The sequence below is a fragment of the Bidens hawaiensis genome, unplaced genomic scaffold, assembly GCF_021521415.1.
Source record: "Bidens hawaiensis isolate Kalapana, Puna unplaced genomic scaffold, B.hawaiensis_p1.1 tig00033472_1, whole genome shotgun sequence".
Taxonomy (NCBI): domain Eukaryota; kingdom Viridiplantae; phylum Streptophyta; class Magnoliopsida; order Asterales; family Asteraceae; genus Bidens; species Bidens hawaiensis.
In genome coordinates, this window is record NW_027495726.1 from 60,392 (window position 1) to 83,190 (window position 22,799).

Consider the following 22,799-nt stretch of genomic DNA (forward strand, 5'->3'; position numbering starts at 1 on the left):
GGCTCATTTTAAATGTCCAACGGCTAGATCACACATTCCCATGCATCTTTACGCCCATCCTCAGCCGCTAAGGGGCTTGCGCCTGCTTTGTTTTTCGTGCTCGCGCCCCTCTCGCGCCCCTCTCGCGCCCCGGGGGTGTGGTGCTAGCGCCTAGGGGCGCGAGCGGAGGGGCTCTAGCGCCCCCGTTAAAGCCCCACACCCCTCAGCCTTAACAGTTCATGTATAATAATAATCATATCTTAAAAAAGAATTAAAATAAACTAATAATACAAGTTACAACCTACTTTAAGATATACAATGTTGGAAGAATCAATCTTCCTAACTTTGTTTACCTCTTTAGAAGCAATCTTTTTCACATAATAACTTTAGTATAAAACACCACACAACCTTCACACAATATGCACCCAACTCACTCATTTTTAAACTACTTCAATCCCATTTACACACACTATGGTTTCGGTGAGGAATCCGCCCCGGTGTGTGTGTGTCATTGGCGCTGGCCCCTCGGGTTTGGTTGCCGCTCGGGAGCTCAAGAAAGAAGGCCAAAATGTGGTGGTTTTGGAACAAAATCATGATGTTGGAGGGCAATGGTTATATGATCCCAAAGTTGAAGGTCAAGATCCGTTAGGCGTGGGTTTAACCGTTCATAGTAGTAGCTATGATTCGTTAAGGCTCACATCGCCTAGAGAGATTATGGGGTTTACTGACTTCCCATTCTTGATCAAGAAAGGTAGGGATACAAGAAGGTTTCCTGGTCATAAAGAACTCTTTTTGTACCTTAAAGATTTTTGTGATTGGTTCGGTTTAAGGGAGATGATTCGGTTCAATACAAAAGTTGAATATGTTGGGATACTTGACTATGGTGCATTTGGAGAAGATTTGAAATGGATTGTTAGAAGCAAAGTTAAAGATTCCGATGAGGCGGTCTCAGAGGTGTTTGATGCAGTTGTTGTCGCCACCGGACACTATTCTCATCCTAGATTGCCTTCTATCAAAGGTCATATATCATATATATATGATATTTCATAGTTATCATCCTTTACACATACATTTTATATATTGACCTATGTTTTTACTTTCAAACTATGAAGGAATGGATGCATGGAGAAGGAAGCAAATGCATAGCCACCTTTATAGGGTTCCTGAGCCGTTTCGTGACCAGGTAACCAAACGGTTGTTTTTAATGTGTTTGTGCACGTGCACGCGTTTATAATAAGTCGAATACTTGTAGGTGGTGGTGGTGGTGGTGGTAGTGGGGAACTCATTGAGTGGGCAAGATATATCAATGGAGCTTGTGAATGTAGCTAAAGAGATCCATCTTAGTTCCAAATCACTTGATGTTTCGGAAGGTTTATCAAAAGTGATATCTAAACATGATAATCTACATCTTCATCCCATTGTAAGATTGATATATAATATATTCATTTCTTGACCATTTGTTTAATAAAAAAAAAGTGTACCATCCAGCCAGTTTAACGAGGTTTTCGTGTTATAGATAGAATGCCTACATGAGGATGGACGGGTTGTTTTTGTCGACGGTTCATGGCTCACTGCAGACACAATCATATATTGCACAGGGTAAAACAAACAAGAATATTAACTTTAGTCTTACACAAGCTTCGTGTTTTAATTTATATAAATATATGTATAGATTTTAAAACTCGTATTGACACGTATTGTAAGTTGTAACACGCAGGTATTCATATTCATTCCCATTTCTTGACACTAAAGGAGCGGTAGCTATTGATGACGACCGAGTGGGACCGTTATATGAACACACATTTCCTCCAAACCTTGCCCCATCTCTCTCCTTTATAGGCATTCCTAGAAAGGTAAACTTAAAAGCCATTTTGCTTTTCTTTACTTGTTACATAATACAACTAACTTATATTTTATAACCACCCATTAATATTAACGGAGTCCCTTCAAGTGTAATACTATTAAAAGCTTGTTTCTTTAACTTATTTTGGTGGCCATTGATTGATGTAGCTTATAGGGTTTCCTTTCTTTGAATCACAAGCAAAATGGATAGCTCAGTTGCTTTCTGGCAAGAGAAGTTTGCCATCAAGAGATGAAATGATGAAAGCCATTCAAGAGTTTTATAAATCTAGAGAAGCCGCCGGTATTCCTAAGCATAATACTCATGATATAGCCGATTTTGAGGTAACCAAATTTGTTTAATTAACTAATGACTCAATATATATATATATATATGAAACATACTAATAGTGAGCAATGTGATGTAGTATTGTGATAAGTATGGAGATTATGTTGGATTCCCTCACTTAGAAGAATGGAGGAAAGATCTTTGTCTTTCGGCTTTGATCAATTCGGATGTGAACTTGGAGACATATCGGGATGCATATGACGACGAATTGCTTCAAGTTGCGCATTGAAGTCCTCATTTTACGCAACTTGAAGCTGAAGCGTTTTTGAATTCACTTTAAATAAATTATGGGTTTGAAATCATATAAAATTATATATTATGATTAGTTTTCCACAAAAGGGCTTTTGTTGTTTTTGAAAGCAAAGATCAATGGCATTCTTTTGCTTTCAAAAGCAAGATAGTACGGCCAAAACAATAGTTTTACTTAGACAACAACCCAACAAGGGCATGGTTTGGACTTGCAAGTGTACCTTGTTGAATTTTTAATGTTGTCCAGCTTCTTTACATGATTGCAATGTCAGCACTTTTGTTTTCCGATTTGTTGGTGCTTTTCCTGCCTAAAATGGTCATAAATTGGGGATGGCAATTATAGTTTTTATATAATCTACACACAAGCACGCGTACGTACTTACGTACAAGATACTAGGGACTAGGGGTGTTTAACAAATCGATTTTAGAATACTAGAATTAATCAAATCGAATTAGTCCAACTTTAAAATTTTAAAGTTGGATTCAATGTCAATCTAGAAATAGATTCAAGAAAATCGATTCAAATTAATTCGATTTGGATTCAGTCTGAGTTCGAATTGATTCGATTCAAATTCAGCGATGATTTTTTTTAATTCTATTACTAAAAGAACTATAAAGTTAACTTTTTAAACATCTTTAAAACAAATAAGCATTCAAAGTGTAACATCCCGAAATTTCTAAAATATTATTTAATATATTATTTATTTATGATGGAAAAGTTTACTTGAGTTAGTAGAGAATTAATAAAATAATAAGAATGGAATGATAAGTAAGCTAATTAGATGAAGTTAATTATGGACCAAAAAGAAAAGATGGGCCTTAGGTCCATGGGCTTAAGGGAGTATAAATACCACTTAAAACCCTAATCCTTTCCATTTTCATACATCTCTACACCATAGCCTCCATCATCAAAACACACACTTAACCCAATTCCCGTTTTTGAGAAAACCACCCACAATGACACAAAGATTCCCGGAGATCTAGCCGTAGGATCGGTCCCAAATTTTAACTGAGTGTTCACGGTATATAAATGAAGATTCCCACCGATTAGATCTTTGATCAGAGGTTGGGAAGTACGGTTTTTATCAGCAAAACCGTAGCAGCTCAAAATGAAGATTTCCGGCCACTGTTACACTATTCCGGCGACTGTATCGGTGGTTTCCGGCGAAGGTGAGCTGATGGGTTTGTAGATCGGGACGAGACGGTTCCGTGGCCGCTTGAATCACTCAAATCGGAGTTCGTTTGATATGGTTTTGAGCATCTCGAGTGATTTCAAACAAAAACCTCAAATGTACGTTTTTGTTAAAAAAGTTTACTTTTCATGAACGGATTTATATGAAAATTGGTAGGATGATAGATCGGGTCTAGACAAATCGTAAAGTTGCAAACTTGAATATTAAAATGGACTTAACGAACTCATGGTTATGAACGGCTCGTTTAAAATAAACCTTAGATCTAGTATTTAACGTTTTAAGCCTAAAGGTCCAAACTTTATGGTTCCCCGGGTTAAGACTTATCCGGAAATGGATGGCGGAACGTTTACGGGAATGGTTAGCATCATATCAAGGTTTAAATGTTGTTAAAACAAAACCCGTAGCTGCTGCTGGTTAACTTCGCTTACTGAATAAGTTCGCCTGCTGGTTAACTGAATAAGTTCGCTTGCTGGTTAACTGAATAAGTTCGCCTGTTGGTTAACTTCGCTTACTGAATAAGTTCGCATGCTGGTTAACTTCGCTTATGTAAGTTCGCTGACATACAGGTTCGCCTTTATCTAAGTTCGCCTTAATCTAAGTTCACTTATATATCTAAGTTCGCTTATATACCTAAGTTCGCTTGTATATCTAAGTTCGCTTATATATATAAGTTCGCTTACATTAAGACCCGGGTACATGGCGACTCGTATATGTATACTTACAGGTGTACACACGCGATGGTATGCCTTGTAAGGGCTTAAGAGAAGGTTAAAATAAAGGAAAACCATAAAAATGCTAAGTAGAAGTAAGCTAATACAAGGCCGTTAGATTAGATCAGATGAGTATTGATACGTGTAACTTGTACAGTCAGCCGATCTCAGTTAAAGAAGGGATTAACAACTATCGGAGGAAGAAGCAGAGTTCAGGTGAGTTTCTAGCCCCATTTCCTTGTTATGTTTTCGGGGCTGTGTGCATACTCGATGTGAAGTGTGAATACACTTACCTTAAGTGATAAGTGTATGCTATAGATGTTAAACAAGTAGCTAATATATAATACTTGCCGGTGCGTGAACGATCTTCGGATATTGCACGTATCGCCAAGGTTAGTGACTGTCAAGTGGTTATTAGTGTGTATGATGGCTATTATGTGTCTTGCTTACTATGTAAATGATATAATGATATAAAGTGTGTTGTTGACAAGTAGCAGTAGAGTGTGATAGAAGTGGATAGGGGTCTAGTAAGAGTGTCAAAGTCGCATAACGTTATTCGTTATTAAAGTGGCAAAGTGGCATAACGTTATTCGTTATTAAAGTGGCAAAGAGGCATAAAGTGGCATAAGTGGCTAAGCCGTAGGAGTAATTAAGAGGCTAAGCTGTAGGGGTAATTTAAGTGGTTAAGAAGTAACAGGTTAGACAGTGGACTATGTGCCTTCGGACACGTATATAAATGCATGTAGTGGTTGTATGACAAGTTGCTTGATTAACTAGAACTCACTCAGCGTAGCTGACTTTTAGTATGCACGCAGGTGAGCAAGCTAAAGAGCTAGCATGAGGATGGCACGTGGCATGGATTGAACGGCTGACATCTGAAGATAGAAGAAAAGATGTTTTAAATATAATGTTTGTGTTATGGTATCAAAGAAAATATTAAATGTTTTATAACAAATGGTTAAAGTTTTATATTCCGCGAAAGTTTTAATAAACTCTGATTTGTAGAACTGTGTTTATGAGTAAATCCGACGCTAAAGTAGGGCTATCGGGAACGAGGCCTTACACAAAGTGACAACATTCAAAATATTCAAAGTGGTAACATCCAACATTCAAAATCTCATAAAACTTAACATCTCTTAGAAAATACTCAGTTTTCTTGTTTAACATCCCAAAGCTTGTAACCTATGTTTGTTAAAGAATATCCAATTAGCACACTTTTTCGAGCTCTAGATGAAATATTAGGATCAAGCATGATCGAAAAACACACAAGCAACCCAATGATCTTAAATGTAACAGAGAAGGTTTAGATCCAAACACCATTTCATATACAGATTTTCCGGTTAAAACAGACTGTGTTGTTGTGTTAATCAAATAGTTAAAACATAATCAGACCACAAAAACAAAGGAACGCCTCGCCTCGTTGAACAATGAACATTAAGGATCTAGCCAGAGTAGCCACATCAAGTAAATGCCTATGTTTCATTTAACAACACCATTCCACTGAGGTGTATAAGCACAAGATGTTTAATGAATAATTCTAGTAATCTTAACAAAATTTTATTTTACTCTATTGTTCATAAACTAAGTATTATTATTGGACCGAAAGCAAATACCGGTATTAAACTGATTTTTTAACAGACTAACAGAACTTTTCAATATTAAAAAAAAAATTCTGTAGATTTTTACAAATATAGCGTGCCAAACTCGTGAACTATTTTATAGACACCCCAAAACCCAATCACGCTACCGAATACTCGTCCCAGCACAAACATGAATGTTGCGGTTTTTAATTTCTCCGTCGGTTTCAAGCTTTTTTTCCAACTCCAAACACAGACCGGGTCAAATTGAATGGGTTGACTAGGATGCACTCTAGTTCATTGAGAAAGTGCCAAGAGGCTTTCGGCCAATCGGCACAATGGAATCAGTGATTTTTTTAATTAAGTGATGAGAGTTCAAGCTACATATTTCATACTTCATCATTGGTATTTAATGCAATCATTTTATTTTTTGTCTTGCTTTTGATGTCACGGTAACAAGGCCCAATTGTTTGTTGATTACTTAAAGCCTGAAAGAACAAAAGGCCCAAACATTAAGTCTAGAAATAGTAGCTCACACGAATCTACTTAAGTATATTCTTGTTTTTCATATTATTTTTGGCAAAACTGGTACATATGAAGTTAAAGAATAAACTAAAAAAAGCTAAATAATCAACATAATTTCTTTGAATGTATTGAACACACATGACTTAACAATTGCGAAAAATAAAACTGAATACTACGCAGATACTCTATTATTATAATTCGTCAGAATGTCTCTCTAAAATGCATAAATATAGCCCACGTAGAACGACCTGACGAATAATTTTTTCATATTCAAGTTCATGATGACGAAAAATCAAATTTTCCATCCATGGCAAAAATTTCTATCTTGTAACTTTTTACACAATTTTTTGAGATTTTTACGTTAGTTCTAAGAATATGTGAAGTTGAAGTATTTTTAAAAATTTTTTATTACATTTTTTAATTTTTAACTATAAATTGAGAAAGATATATAGGTTTGACACTTAACTTGTAAATATACATAACACAAGATATTTATGATTTTTGCTTTTTTTCTAATATAGGTCAATGTTAAATTTGACAATTAAATAACTTAAATCATGAGGTTTTGTTTAGCAGTTGTCAATTCTTGCATCACTGATTAATGTTTTAATTTAGAATCTAAAAAATAAAGTTATTCTTTCAAGGTGACATTAAAATTCTAACACTCAAATTAAGTCAAAAAGAATAATGTTCAGACTATAAGCCAAACATTAACAAGTATATCACAAACACTTTTGTTGACTTGAGATGTTCAATTTCGATGGGAAGATGGTATAAATCAACATCAAAAGACATACGTGTACATAAGTATTACAATTTACAAATCACATCTATCCCAACCATAGATAAACAAATCACATCTCTATCCACAACATTGACAAACATCTCAATAAAAACAACGTTACAAGAAATACAGATTATAAAGCAAACATAAGTTATAAACTGAACATAGAATAACATAAAATAGACTTTCACTTGTTTTAATTACATTGCATCTAATTTTAAAACTCATAATATTAGTATGTTACGAAACCGAAAAGACAAAGGATTGAAACAAGACCATAAAAATGCTCTTTACGTGATAACCAGGGGTTGTAAACAAGCAGAGGTGAGCCTGAGCTCCACAAGACTCGAGCTCGGCTCGTTTTGACTTACAAGGGCTCGAGCTCGGCTTATTTGGAGCTCTTTTTCTAAAGCTCGAGTTCGGCTATTGAATTGTCCTTTCAGGCTTGATGTCGGTTCGACTCGGTTATTATTAATAAATTAACTTATATATGTTTTAAATTATTTTTATATAATCTGATAAAACTATAAACGAGCCTAACCTCGGCTCGAGCTCAACTGCGGAGTGTTAAATTAATATATAGATATCTAAAATAGATAAAACTTATAAATACTCAAAGCTTAAGTTCAAGCTTGATAACTAAACGAGCTTTATTTGAGACTCAAGTTCGGCCCGAGCTTGAAAAACTCGACTCGTTTTGAGCCTTTCTCAATCCGAGTTCAAGTGACTCGCGAACAACTCGACTCGTTTGCGTTCTTAGCGATTGACTAGTAAGTATACATACATAAATATTAAAATTCTAATGAAGGGTAACAATAATAAGATAGATGATACGTTTTTTTGAACGACTTTATTGCGTGTTAGGCATCGCACTCCCGCGAGGGTGTTTGAGATTACTTATTTTCATTAATTTATAACTTATTAACTTTTTGAATATGAACAAGGTATTTGAGATTGCTTCTGATGTGAGTGAGAAAATTTAATAAGTTACACTTTTGTAACTTATTAACTTATTGAAAAGTTATAAGGAGTTGTAATAAGGAATCCCAAGCACCACCTTCATATATAGAGAGTCTCATTGCCCTCACTCTAATTAGACTATGTTATCTTAAACGGTCTCACGTTGTCTTTCAAAGCCATCTACTACTTTACAGTCGTTATGCCGCCAAAAGAGCTGATCTTTCCGGATAAGTTTTGGATAAAATAGAAAAGTCAATGGACGAAAGGCACATTCTGGGCGTGGTTTCAACGCTAACATCTAACGAGATCAACGGCTGAGGCTAACCCCGTCCCTACACCCATCACAAACCAAAACCCTACTTATAACCACCACACCAACACCAACACCAACACCAACACCCACCTTAACCACTACTCTTCCGATCCATTCAACACATTTGTTTTTGTTTCAATCACCATGTCGGACGAAGAGCACCAGTTCGAATCCAAGGCCGATGCCGGAGCCTCCAAGACTTATCCTCAGCAAGCCGGCACTATTCGCAAAGGCGGTCACATTGTTATCAAAAACCGTGCTTGCAAGGTTCGTTATCTGTAATTGATTATCGATTTGTTCATTTGTATGTGTGTAATTGATTAGGTTATTTTTTGGTACTGGATTTTGGGGGTTTTTGTTTAGGTTAGGGTTTGTAATTATTGGATGTTGTTTAAAAGTTAAATAGTATCAAACTGTTGCGCAAAGTTTGCTCTAGATCTGTTAACATCTAGCTGGTTTTAGGGATCAGCATATGGTACCGAGTACACATACTATACCGGTACCGTACTGGACTGAACACTGGTAAATTCAGTACGGTATATGGTACACACTTTTTAATAAGTTTGGTACTGAGGGCACATATCCTACCGGTACTGTACCGAATACTGGTAAACTCAGTACGGTATTCGGTACACACTTTTTAATAAGTTTGGTACCAGTACGGTAGTATTGGTTAGGTACCGATCTAATTTGTAGTTGGTTTTTGTGTAGAGTTGATTGATTCAAAGGTCTTAATTAATAAACTGTGTTTGTACTGTTATACTTTTACTCTGATTCTTAGCTGTTTGAACGAACCTAGGTGATCTTTGGTTAAAAAAACTTGTTTTTTAGGGTTCTAAGCTATGTAAACATAAATTTGAAGTTATTTAGATGACAAACTATGTGCTTTAGTTGATAGAAACTAGGTATATACTGTGTTTGTTTTGTTGAAACTTGATCAAATCTTTGTTTTTCTAAAGTAAATAAGCTTTGAATCGTATTTTTAATCTTGGAAAAGTTGTATGATTTGAGTAGTTGTGGTTCTTAAAAGCTATGCTTTATTCATGTTGTTTTAACAAGTATAGTTATATATCTGTTAATTGTAGTGAATTTCACTGTGATTCATGAATATGCTAACTGGAATTACAATTTCGAAACTTTTTAAAATTTTTTTTAGAATTTGATTGTAAATTGACTTGTGCATGATGCTTTTTTTGTTATTAGGTTGTGGAAGTTTCTACCTCCAAGACCGGCAAGCACGGTCATGCTAAGTGTCACTTTGTTGCTATTGACATCTTCAATGGGAAAAAGCTTGAAGATATTGTCCCATCTTCCCATAACTGTGATGTATGTAATCAGTAATCACCATCAAGATTTAAAAAAAAAATTCAAATCCTAATGATCTCTTATTTGTACCTGTTTTGCAGGTCCCTCATGTTAGCCGCACTGACTACCAGCTCATTGATATCTCTGAGGATGGATTTGTATGCTCTTTTTCTTTCTTTCTTTGAACTAACTTATCTTTTAACTCGTTAATTGATTTACTTTTGAAACTGAATAAATTATCCCAGGTGAGCTTGCTGACTGAAAATGGTAACACCAAGGATGACCTGAAACTGCCAACTGATGATGCTCTCCTCACTCAGGTTTGTCGTTATCTTCCGTTTCTTATCAGCTATCAATGTTTCATTGCGAAGTTTAAAGGTGCGATATTTTTGTTATTGAAACTGTGCAGATTAAGGATGGATTTGCAGAGGGGAAAGACCTGGTTGTGAGTGTGATGTCTGCCATGGGAGAGGAGCAGATCTGTGCTCTCAAGGACATCGGTCCAAAGTAGTTTCCTGATATTTATTGTTATGTTAAAGAAGACGGTCGGTCAGTCGGTTGTGATATCAACAGAAACTTTTTTCTGTTGTAATACTAGCATTTCATTTTTATTTTCTGCACTAGTATGACTAGTCCATTCTATTTGGGCTACGAACAAGTGTATGTCACTGGATTTTATCTGCTTTCAATTACTCTTTTATCTTATTTACTCTCTGTGTTATAACTGGCTACATAACTTGTCTGGTTGAGTACCCTTATACCATTTGTATCGGTTGCCGGTGAACCGGATCAATGGCTGGATTTGATTTTTAGTATTTTAGTTTTGCACTACTGAATATTATTTAATAATTGAGGTGTTTTATATGTTTTATGCATGTTGTATGTATATTGGTCTATTTCTAAATTATTTATACCGTGTGGGACTGATAAGCCTGCTGCCTGCCGGTTTGCCGTTCACAAAACATTGATCCAAACAGCTGGAATATGATATATGATTGTTGAGTAATGATTCACAAATAGTTACGGTAGAATGGGTCCGAGTGTTCGACTAAGGTCAATAATTAGTTTTGACTCCATTATAACAGAACATAATTATGCAGAATGCATTATTAGCTTCTTTTTCTCTGTGGTTGAAACTTCTATCAATAGTTCAATGTTTTTTTTAAACGTTTTTAGTGAAATGGTAGAAGCAAACCATTAAGAAATAGTAGACGTTTAGCTTATGTCTTCTTTCTTATTTTTACTACCACAAAGCTGGTGATCCTGGCCCACCATCAATTTTACTGAAAACCAACCGCCTAAAGGCCCGTTGTGGTAAAATTGTTGGCTCGCTCACACCATTTTTTCTCGAACGAGACTCAAACCGACGACATTTCCTAGAGAAAGTCACCGGGATACCGTTGAGCACTGCTATTTTTTTGAACAACCAACGAATCCTCCAAATAGGCTATTGGCTAAATTCACCGCATCGGATACACTCGCCTTTCGATCCAGGGAAAACCCTCTCCTAAGGCAACGCCCGTGAACACTCGCCTTTCGATACAGGGAAAACCCTCACCTAACGCCAACGTCCGTGAACACTCGCCAAATGCACGAAAGTGCGAAGAGATAAAACCCGTGCATTTCAAGTATCCAACTAGTGAACGCCATCTACTCGTCTAGTATCCCATCATCACCTGGTAATGCCGTAATTGTATCACCAAAACTCAATTATGGGAGCAGAAGCCGAACCCAAATTAATAGAACACCAACTATCTTCTTTACCACTACATCACCAGCTCATTGGCTAGAGCACTGCTATTAAACATAAAGGTAAAATATAATATTAAAAATTCAAAACTTGTGAAATTAAACTATCTGTGTATCTTATACACCAAGTAATGCTCTTATTAGAAGTTAAAAAAATAATGACAAGCAAATTGTGTATCTTATACACAAAGTAATATTCAAAGTTAAAACTACGAATTTCTATACTTTTAATATTTTCAACGCTGACTTCAACATAAATTTTAGAATTAAGAAAAACAAGTTTTGAAATCTAACTTAAATATGTAAATCTCTTGACCTTTATCACAAAATATGATGTTGAGCAGGCATGAATATTGATTATATTATCATTACTACTATTATTATTTAATTTATAAACAACCAAGCAAACATGTGAGTATGTGACACACATCTATAATTTCCTATTTGCTGATAAATAAACAAATGTTTGTTTTTGTTATTTAAAATGTTCAGCAAATAAATCATATAATGCATGTTTTTTTTAAAATCACAGATATCTCAATATTCGTAAATATATATATGTATATATATGTGCCAAACTTATCAAAGAGATGAGATGCCTGGTAACCAATGGTTTTAGTACTAAAATAAATCTTTATAATGAACGTTAATCAATATATTACTTTAAAACCATAGCCAAATCAATAATGATGACAAAACAAACATACCAAACAACATGAGTCCCATTGGGTTACTAAGTTCGTTATTTATTTTTACAAGTAATTATACATGAATCACTAGTGTAACCGTAATTTTGTATACAATTTGGATATCACAAATCTAAATTAAACTATAACTCATTTATCAATAATAATCCGTGTTGACAATATGAACAATGACATTAGTAACTTTTACTTTTTTTTACAAGGACAACCCTACTCTAACGAAAAATTAACTTCGTTTATGTCGACTTAAAACAACTTACATTCATGCCGTCTTAAAACAACTTACAATATTTAGATCGTTATAAAACCCAATCACTTGCTTATTAGAGGCATATGAAGTTACTTTTCGAGCAAAATGAGATTGCCCTCATCATCGAAGATGAAAGCCAACATTAGGGCTAGCAGTTTAGACACGATACACGAATACATGACACTAACCTACACGAATTTAACAGGTATAAGGTATGGTCTTAACTGGTTTCGTGTACTAAACATGTATATATAAATATACCTGTTAAGTACCTATTAGTACTTGATTAGATTTTCTTATATATATATATATATATATATATATATGTTATATTCGTAAATAGTTAACCATAAAGTTTTATGCCAACAGTAGAACACGGCGCGCGTCATTCCAATCCAACATTAAGCAGACGATGCACAACGCCTTCTCTGGTTCTCCCTCTCCGGTGGTTTCCCTCCACATCTCCGGTAGTCGCAACCCTTTCATTCTCCGGTCCACCTCTTCGCATCGTTGATTCTCTAGTAGTCCGGCCTCCTCACAGTTGCAGTAGCTCCAACGGCCGGCCAAACCTTTCTCCGATCTTGCGGTAGGTTTGTGTCTTATTGTGATGTATACATGGTATTAAAATGTTTGTGTTCCGGTTTGACATACAGATACACGATTAGTTTTCATTTCGTGCTCGTATCAATCTTATACGAGTGAGTATACATGATATGCCAGCCTTATTCAGCACCGACGTTAGTTATATTATTGTTGTTATAAGTATAAGTTAGTATCTAATGTAAAATTTCAAACACAATTAATAAAGCCATAAATGATGGTCTAATACACTCGATGAAGGCACATATTACATAATATATTAATGTACCCCCTTGACAAAAATACACTCCAATAATAATAAAACTTTCATCTTTCATCTTTGTTTTGTTTCTTCAAACTTGAAACCCTTAAATCTCTCACATATCTCCTTCATGATCTTTCCAGAGTCCACGTGTACATCATAATCACAGATTCATTTCATTCGCATCTCACTTGGATTCACACAATTGCTCCATTAACTTGTCACAATTGTTGATACACTCAGCTGCTGAGATTATTATTATTAAACAATCAATTAGAGATCGAGTTCGTCAATTAGGTTTTGGATTCAAATTCACCAGTGAAGTTAGAGCCGTACGAGATCGATCTGGAAATTAATCAATTATTATTATTATTATTATACAGTCAACATTAGTGGCTGAACAAAATTGGATCAGAATATTGGATCAGGTAACAGCGCCATTAGATAATGGCGCTGTTCAAGCGGTTCTTCTACCGGAAGCCACCGGATCGCCTGCTCGAGATCTCCGAGAGAGTTTATGGTACGTGTATCTATCTAATGTATCTATCTATCTATATAATTAAACACTAATAATAATTAGGTTTAGTTTAGTTTAGCTTCCTGATTTTGTTGCTGAAATTGTTGGATTATTATTATTAATTATTATTGATCCTCTTAATTAGGATGTGCGTAAGTTTAGTAAGCTGGTTTTTAGGTCTGCAATATCTAATCTATGTCCATGTGTTGACTTGGAATTTGGGGGAAATTGGTCAACAGGTTTGAATTATTAGGAAAACAGGTTGTCTGCGTGTTTGAGTAATAGTTATACGAAAATGTAGCTTAAGATTTTTGGTTATTCTATAGATATATAGTTGCATCTAGGGCTATGAATGAACTGAACGTTTGCAAATTTGATTACTAATTATACAAAAATGTAGCATAACTGCATAAGATCTTTTTGGTTGTTCTATAGATATAATGTTGCATCTAGGGCTGAAACGAACCGAACGTTTGTGAACTGTTTGACGGGAAGTTTGTTTATGTTTGTTCGTTTAATAAATGAACGAACACGAACATAGGCCATGTGCGTTCAATTGTGTTTGTTTATATCCGTATATGTTTGTTAAAGGTTTTTTGTTTATGTTTGTTCATTCAAGGTTTTTAATTTTTCTATAGTGAGTTTTCTAATAATCTTATCGTATAGATATAAGCAAAATTATTAACTATATATGAGCATTATATGATTAAAATATATGTAAATTAAACATATGAATATGAATGTTACAAAAACAGCAACACAAACTTGGTATTTGGACTGAACCATTGACACTGAACAATGTCAGTTTATGTAGTTGATATCGCCAATATATCAATATCGGTCATAATATTGATCCCGATGATCGATATTTGACCGATATATCGACTTTCCCAATATCAGTTTTTTAAGTCCTAATTTTAATTTTTAGTGTTTAATGTTAGTGTTTCAAGTCTTAATCAGTTCCTACTTGCTACAATTGTTAGTGTTTTGTAAGTTGCAAAAGGGTAATTTGTAATTGGTAGGAGAGTATACTAAATTGTAAGCGTTAAATTGCTATATATATACACATTCTGCATGATATTAAAATTATCGATATCCCACCGATATCTCACCACGATAACCGTTATCTCAAATATCGGTCCTTGACCGATATCCAATATTTTTTCACATTAACTGCATAGATGTCAGTTAGCCAAATCAATTAGCACATTGTTTGTGTTCGTGAACTATTCGCTAGTCCAATAAAATCTTAACAGAAGAACATGAACAAGGTCTTTTTCGGTTCGGTTTGTTTACAGCCCTACTGGCTTACATCCATGGGAAGAAAATATAATGGGATAGTGTTAGGCAACAAGTATTTAACTACATTTAAAGATTTATGATTTAAGTTAACGGTTTTAAATATCGTTTGCAGTTTTTGATTGCTGCTTCTCAACTGAAGTACTTGAAGAAGATGAGTACAAGACCTACATGGGAGGGATTGTGGCTGAACTTCAAGACTACTATCCTGATTCATCTTTCATGGTTTTTAACTTTAGAGAAGGTGACAGAAGGACCCAAATTTCAGACATATTATCACAATACGATATGACAGTAATGGAATACCCTAGACAATATGAAGGATGCCCAATGTTACCATTAGAAATGATTCATCACTTTTTGAGATCTAGTGAAAGTTGGTTGTCATTAGCTGGTCAACAAAACGTGCTTTTAATGCATTGTGAAAGGGGCGGATGGCCAGTTCTTGCATTTATGCTTGCAGCTCTTCTTTTATTTAGAAAACAATATAATGGTGAACAAAAGACTCTTGAAATGGTGTATAAACAAGCTCCTAAAGAGCTACTTCAGCTTTTAACACCTTTAAATCCACAACCTTCTCAATTGAGGTATCTTCAATACATTTCCAGAAGAAATTTAGGATCTGACTGGCCACCTTCAGACACACCGTTAGGTCTGGATTGTATCATACTTAGTTTTCTTCCTTTATTTGGTGAAAAGGGTTGTCGACCTGTAATTCGAATCTATGGTCAAGATTCATCTTCAACAACAGCCAATAGGAGCTCTAAACTTTTATTTAGATCCTCCAAAAACAAAAAACAAGCCCGCTACTATCAGCCTGTGAGTTTTTTTATCGGACAATTATGAAATCTAAGTTTTTGAAGCTGATTCTGATGGCTGCAATTCGAAATATAAGATAATTAGTTTCATTATGCGATTCCAAGCACTCTCTAATATTATATATGTCTGTGGTTGCAGGAAGAGTGTGAACTGGTGAAAATTGATATTCGTCACCGTGTTCAAGGGGATGTGGTTCTTGAATGCATACATTTGGATCATAGTAGGGAGGAAATGATATTTAGAGTGATGTTTCACACAACGTTTGTGCGAAACAGTGTACTGAATTTGAGTCGTGATGATGTTGATGTTATGTGGGATGCACGGGACCAGATACCAAGGAACTTTAAAGCAGAGGTAGTTTTTTGGCTCTCTCTTGTTACTGAAATGCCCTTATTTTGGAAAATCTAGAAGCTGAATGCATAGTTATATATGTATCAGGTACATTTTTCAGATGCTGATACTTTACAATCTATGATCACCACAGAACAAGAATCCGAAAATGAGAATGGGACAGAAAGTCCTACACATGAGGAGTTTTTTGAGGCAGACGAGATTTTTAGCAACGCGGAAGGGCAAGATGGTCATTTACCTAAAGAAATTAAATTGGGTGTTGAGAATGGTGATATTGTCTTGAAGGGTGAGCCAGAACCAGAAGTTGATGCATTTGAAGACTATGATTCAGATGACGGGAACAAAAAACCTGAAACTAAGGTTTATGAGAATGATTTGGGGGATGTTAATGGTGGTTTGAAGCTCACGGTGGCGGTTGCTAATGAAGATAATAAGTCAGATGGGAATGGGAAGGAAGTAAAGTTGGCTGGGGTAAAAAGTAAGCAAGAGAAAGAAGAGGGTGCAGGGAAGAAGTTGAGTAAAAAAAGTTCAAAAGTTGGTTTGGATGGAAAGCAAAAAGGTAAGCCGGAAGTTGGGGCGAATACAAGAATGGCAAAACCGAATGTGGTGTCATGGTGGATCCCACCTAATAAAGGGTCGTATACAAACTCGCTGCATGTGTCTTATCCGCCTACTAGATATAATAGTGCACCTCCTATGTTAGCTGTATCAAAGGAGGAGAAAAAGTCGGTTGAAGGTACTGGTAATAAAGCAGAGAGTACAACTAGGAAACAAGCAGCTCAAGTAGTTGACTCTGCAGCTAAGTCAGTGGGTTCTTTTGTTAGTAATTTGGAAGCAAAATCACCAAAGGTTACCTCACCGCGTCCTCCACTACCACCACCTTCTCCTTCAGCTGATAGAGATACTTTTGTAAAACCTACAACCAAGGCCTCACCACCACCGCCACCACCGCCACCTCCTCCTGCATCCAACGTCTACAACACTAATGCAGCTGCTATTCCACCTCCACCTCCGCCTCCGCCACCTCCTCCTTCATCCAACATCTACAACACTAATGCAGCTGCTATTCCGCCTCCGCCTCCACCTCCACCTCCACCCCCGCCACCACGATATGGTGTCCCATCTTTTTTGCCTCCACCACCACCCCCACCTCCACCTCCACCCCCAATGTATGGATCTTCTTCATCTCCTCCACCACCCCCGCCCCCGCCTCCAATGTATGGATCTTCATCTTCTCCACCTCCACCTCCACCACCACCTCAAAGGTATGGTGCCCCTTCTCCTCCTCCTCCTCCACCACCACCACCACCAACATATGGATCCCCATCACCACCACCACCGCCTCCACCTCCCTCACGGAGTGCTCCTCCTCCGCCTCCAATGTATGGGGGACCACCTCCACCTCCCCTACCTCCATTACGTGGAGCACCTCCTCCTCCACCACCTCCACCTGGAGGTCGTGCACCCGGACCTCCTCCGCCACCACCACCTCCACCTGGAGGCCGTGCACCCAGACCTCCTCCACCACCTCCACCTCCACCAGGTGGCCGTGCACCTGGGCCACCTCCTCCACCACCACCTCCGCCAGGTGGCCGTGCGCCTGGGCCTCCTCCACCCCCACCTCCACCAGGTGACCGTGCACCCGGGCCGCCTCCACCACCACCTCCGCCAGGAGGCCGTGCACCTGGACCGCCTCCACCACCACCTCCGCCAGGAGGCCGTGCACCCGGACCGCCACCACCACCTCCACCAGGTGGCCCCCGTCCACCTGGGCCGCCTCCACCACCTCCCCCCGGTGGCCGTGCACCTGGACCACCTCCTCCACCTGGACCACCAAGACCTCCAGGTGCTGGCCCTCCACCACCTCCGTTGGGACCCTCGTGCACCTGGCCCTCCAAGTAATGGACCTATTCCGCCTAGAGGCCGGGGATTTGCGCGTCCAGCTGGAACAGCTGCAGCACCACGAAGATCTAATTTAAAGCCACTGCACTGGAGCAAAGTTACTCGTGCATTGCAAGGAAGCTTGTGGGAAGAATTACAAAGACTTGGAGAGCCCCAAATGTACTCTACTTTCTGTCCTCTTAATGTGGTTTTCATGTCAATGAACAATATTCATTATTTTCCTTGTGAGAAATTAAACAACATATCTTTGCAGACAGTTTTATACACATTTTTAGATATATTTCATTCTAAGACGGGTGTACATTATTGAATTGTAGTGCACCAGATTTTGATGTGTCAGAACTTGAGACGTTATTTTCTGCCACAGTCCCAAAGAAAGACGCTTCAAAAGGAGGAGGGAGGCGCAAGTCTACTGGTTCAAAACCTGAAAAAGTTCACTTGGTAATGCAATCTTAGTTTATGAATTAAATATCTTGTCCATGAAATTGCGTTAACTTCATTTAGTTAATTGACATTTTTTTTATAGCAGAGGATATTTTTCATGGTGCAACTTGACATATTTTAATGTGAATAGTATAACTGGATCGCAATAATCACTTTAGAATATAGACTACAGAATTTCATGCAAACATCTAGTGGTTTCACTTTTTTCATGTTGACCTTACTTTTTTCCTTTTGCAAACTTGTTCTTTAGGTTGATCTGAGGAGGGCTAACAACACGGAAATCATGCTTACAAAGGTTAAGATGCCACTTCCTGACATGATGGTAAGTGTGGACTTTATATTCTAAAGTGATGCTTGGTACTTCTTCCTAATTAGTGACATGTCTGAATAGATTCTTCTCTATATGCATGCTATAATGGATATCCAATATATTTCTGTGTTAGAAGATTTGGTTAGAAGATAGTTCTAAGTGTAGGTGTTTGTGTTTTATACACAATTGCACTAATTATCAGGCATGCTTCATGCATCAGTATGGTGATTTCAAAGATCATAAATTTTAGTGACTTCTTATTACTATGTTTATATTTATTACAGTGTATCTTAGTAAAACATAAATGGTTTTATGATAATTTTTTTTTATTATAAGTACTTATTTTGTAATGTAAGTACTTGTTTGATATGAATATTTGAGCATGACAGATTTAAAAAATGCTGCTATCTTTAAGAAAAAAAATATAATGTGACTTGTTTTATAACATAAAATTTCTAAATGATTTCAACTTTTTTGTATCATATATTTGTATCATATATAGTAAAGGATAGATGATTTGTCAACTTAAAAAATTTGATTGACTTCTTGATGTAATCTTTTAAAAAAATTTTACTCTTTTATCACTGCTAATATTCAAAAAATTGTTAGCGAGTTGAATAAAAACAAAACTTTACTTGAAATTGGAATTACAGGCTGCTGCTTTAGCTATGGATGAGTCAATTTTAGATGGTGATCAAGTAGAGAATCTTATCAAGTTTTGTCCTACTAAAGAAGAGATGGAACTTCTCAAGGTATTATGCATAATCTTATTTTATTTACTCTGTTACTAATTTAGAGGTCACAATATGCTCGGGTTGGGTTAGTGTGATTTTTTTTCCATAAAATGATATAGTAGGTATTTCATTGATTATCTAATTTGCTGCCGTTCTATTTATGCATTGCAACTGTCAGAATTATACAGGTGACAAGGAGATGCTGGGCAAGTGTGAACAGGTTGGTACCCAAAGCATGAATTATTTCATCTTTTTATTACAATTGGGATGTCAAATTGTTAATTCTTACATGTTATTTAATTTTTTATTAATAAATTTTGTTTCCCAGTTCTTTCTGGAGCTAATGAAGGTGCCACGTGTGGAATCAAAGTTACGGGTTTTTCTGTTCAAAATTCAATTCAATACACAGGTAAATTTTTATAGTATATTTTGAGTAATCTAATAGCATTCTTTTGTTAAGTTTTCTTTTCGTTTGTTACTTTTGTATTATTATAATCTCGTTGTGTCCTTTTCTTTCAGGTTTCAGAGTTTAAAAAGAGTCTGAACACTGTAAACTCTGCATGTGACGAGGTACTTAAATAAGAAAGTTTACGATGTTTCATGTTTATTTACCTTATACAATCCTGTTTCTGGTATCAGGTCCGAACTTCTCTTAAATTGAAGGAAATCATGAAAAGAATTTTGTATTTGGGAAATACATTAAATCAAGGAACTGCTAGAGGTAAGAGTATCAATATTGAATACTACATGTACTTTAATAACTAAATTCCTATAATGTGTATTTCACATTTGGTTCTATACAGGTTCTGCAGTCGGTTTCAAGCTGGATAGCCTTTTGAAACTCACTGATACACGGGCCTCTGACAGCAAGATGACTTTAATGCATTATCTTTGCAAGGTACAAGTTGCTTATGCATAAGTATTGCCATTTATTTAATGTCTTAGATCTTTATCATATGTATATCATCATTTTACAGGTTCTTGCCGCCAAGTCACCAGCCCTTTTAGATTTTCATGTGGATCTTGTTAGTCTGGAGGCAGCAACTAAGGTTCACTTTCACTTTTTTTCTTGAAATTTAAACTTTAATCACTGTTTATTGTTGGTGAAGAAAATGATGAACCGAAGTTTTCAATTTCAGATACAATTGAAGTCTTTAGCAGAAGAAATGCAAGCCATTTTGAAAGGACTTGAAAAGGTTAAACAAGAACTTGAAGCATCCGCAAATGATGGCCCTGTATCTGAAGTTTTCCATAAGGTAAATTATCTCTTTCACACCAATAATGCAAATATTATTTACTTAATTTTACATTCTGCTTATTAATTCTCTTTCTTGAACTGTTTGAAGACTCTAAACAATTTCATCGGGTTTGCTGAGTCAGAAGTGACGTCTGTAAACAATTTGTACAATGTGGCGGTAAGAACCCTTTAAACTAATTTTGCAAATTGACATATTTTCAAGACACATAAAATCTAACTATCGGTTGATCTGTAAATCATTTACAGGGTAGAAACGCGGATGCCTTAGCCCTATATTTTGGTGAAGATCCTGCTCGTTGCCCTTTTGAACAAGGTTAATATATAAACTATAAAGCACCCGGTATACCTTTTTCATATGATTAAATGTTAGAAATAAAAAAAATGACACATGGATATTATATGTGTTTTGCAGTTACTCAAACCCTTTTAAACTTTGTGAGGCTTTTTCGAAAAGCTCATGAAGAAAACTTTAAACAAGCTGAATTAGAAAAAAAGAAAGCTCAAAAAGAGGTCGAAATGGAGAAAGCAAAGGGTATTAATTTAACAAAAAAAGGTGGAAAATGAGCTGAATGGAATTTATTTATTTATTCTCCATACAATCCGATCAATTGGGTACGGTCAATGCAAACCCGATGCTAGCCGCACCACAAGTGAAGTGAACCAATAGGCTGCATGCACTACCCCTCTCTGTTCTGTTGAAGTAAATACAAAGAACAAGATGTTCTGAGGGAGAGATGAAATTGATGTGACCTTTAATCCTATTATCAGTTGACCACATCAATGGCGGTTTGACCTTTGAAATAATGCGCCCAGACGTAGGGAGTGTGAACCGGTAACTATGTAGAGTACAGTGATTAGCCATGTATATATAATTTTTTAACACCATATACTAACATTGATAATTGATTTAGGATAGAAACTAACCATGAAATTTGTTGTATATAAATGTAGATTGACAATAGATAGTAGGCTTAAATTTGGTGTAATGTTGTAACAAGAGTGAGAAGAAGGTGCAAATTTAGACAATTTTTTGTTGACTTTCAAATGAGAAAACTGTTGAATGTAGTTTTTGTGTTCATGTGTTCTGTTGTGATTTATCTTGGATTTAGACATTTTTTAAGGTAGTTCTAAGTTCTAACATTGTGCATCGAATGGTCTTGAATCAAAACCTGTGTTTGTTTTTGTCTACGTAAACGAAAACACTTTTGTAAATTCGTGCCTGATAGAATATTTTTCAGAAGTTTGCCTTATTTTGATTAAAATTTAGGCCAAATGGCTAAATTTGTTGAAAACATATATAAACCGAACTGGCTAGTTTAGTTGCGTCGACTGAAACACCAATTTTCACCATTTTAAGGTTTGATGATTGGTATTGGCAGTTTGCCATTTTAGATCAAAAGAATTTTTCAAAAGTATTAATCTTTAACCAATGATAACACTTGTTAACATATATAACATATATATAATGCATTCCCTTATATTTCTAAAGTGATAATAATAATAATAATAATAATGAATGTTAAACAGCCAGTCGGTTCTAAGTTGCAAATCGTAAAACCGTTAAAACTGAATTGTAAATAGAATCGTATATACAAACAGGCCGATTTTCTTCTATTTGGATCTCTTGTCAATTTCAAAGGTTGCTAGAGAGGCCTAATTACTTTTTCTTTAAATGAAATTTAGCAAGGGGCCTGGTTAATTTTCTTAAAACTAAACTTTTTGTTACTCTAGTCATCTTGTTTTTGGTGGGGTGGGCTAGAAAACAAACCTTTTTGGTTAATATTGATTTTAGGAAAGAGTAACGTAGGAAAACAAATATCCTGAATTGAAGTTATTAC

The 22,799-nt window shown here is 36.1% G+C and overlaps 1 protein-coding gene and 2 pseudogenes across 3 annotated transcripts; all 3 read left to right on the plus strand.

Moving 5' to 3' along the window:
- Positions 1–247: 247 nt before the first annotated feature.
- Positions 248–2,447, plus strand: LOC143584828 (flavin-containing monooxygenase FMO GS-OX-like 9; annotated as a pseudogene). Its single transcript, XR_013144434.1, has 7 exons — positions 248–997; positions 1,092–1,162; positions 1,232–1,399; positions 1,496–1,578; positions 1,697–1,832; positions 1,990–2,163; positions 2,247–2,447. The product of XR_013144434.1 is annotated as a flavin-containing monooxygenase FMO GS-OX-like 9 (transcript).
- A 6,091-nt stretch (positions 2,448–8,538) lies between these two features.
- Positions 8,539–10,600, plus strand: LOC143584821 (eukaryotic translation initiation factor 5A). The gene is made up of 5 exons (XM_077066774.1): positions 8,539–8,745; positions 9,682–9,804; positions 9,885–9,941; positions 10,029–10,103; positions 10,193–10,600. Exons 1-5 carry the CDS (start codon positions 8,623–8,625, stop codon positions 10,292–10,294), a joined length of 480 nt encoding a protein of 159 aa, XP_076922889.1. The 5' UTR covers positions 8,539–8,622; the 3' UTR covers positions 10,295–10,600.
- A 2,847-nt stretch (positions 10,601–13,447) lies between these two features.
- LOC143584822 (formin-like protein 20) lies at positions 13,448–22,004 on the plus strand (annotated as a pseudogene). Its single transcript, XR_013144433.1, has 17 exons — positions 13,448–13,847; positions 15,259–15,962; positions 16,101–16,316; positions 16,401–18,374; positions 18,533–18,656; positions 18,910–18,981; positions 19,623–19,721; positions 19,882–19,923; positions 20,032–20,112; positions 20,223–20,273; positions 20,343–20,424; positions 20,507–20,601; positions 20,681–20,752; positions 20,843–20,959; positions 21,050–21,118; positions 21,208–21,274; positions 21,374–22,004. The product of XR_013144433.1 is annotated as a formin-like protein 20 (transcript).
- Positions 22,005–22,799: the final 795 nt, after the last annotated feature.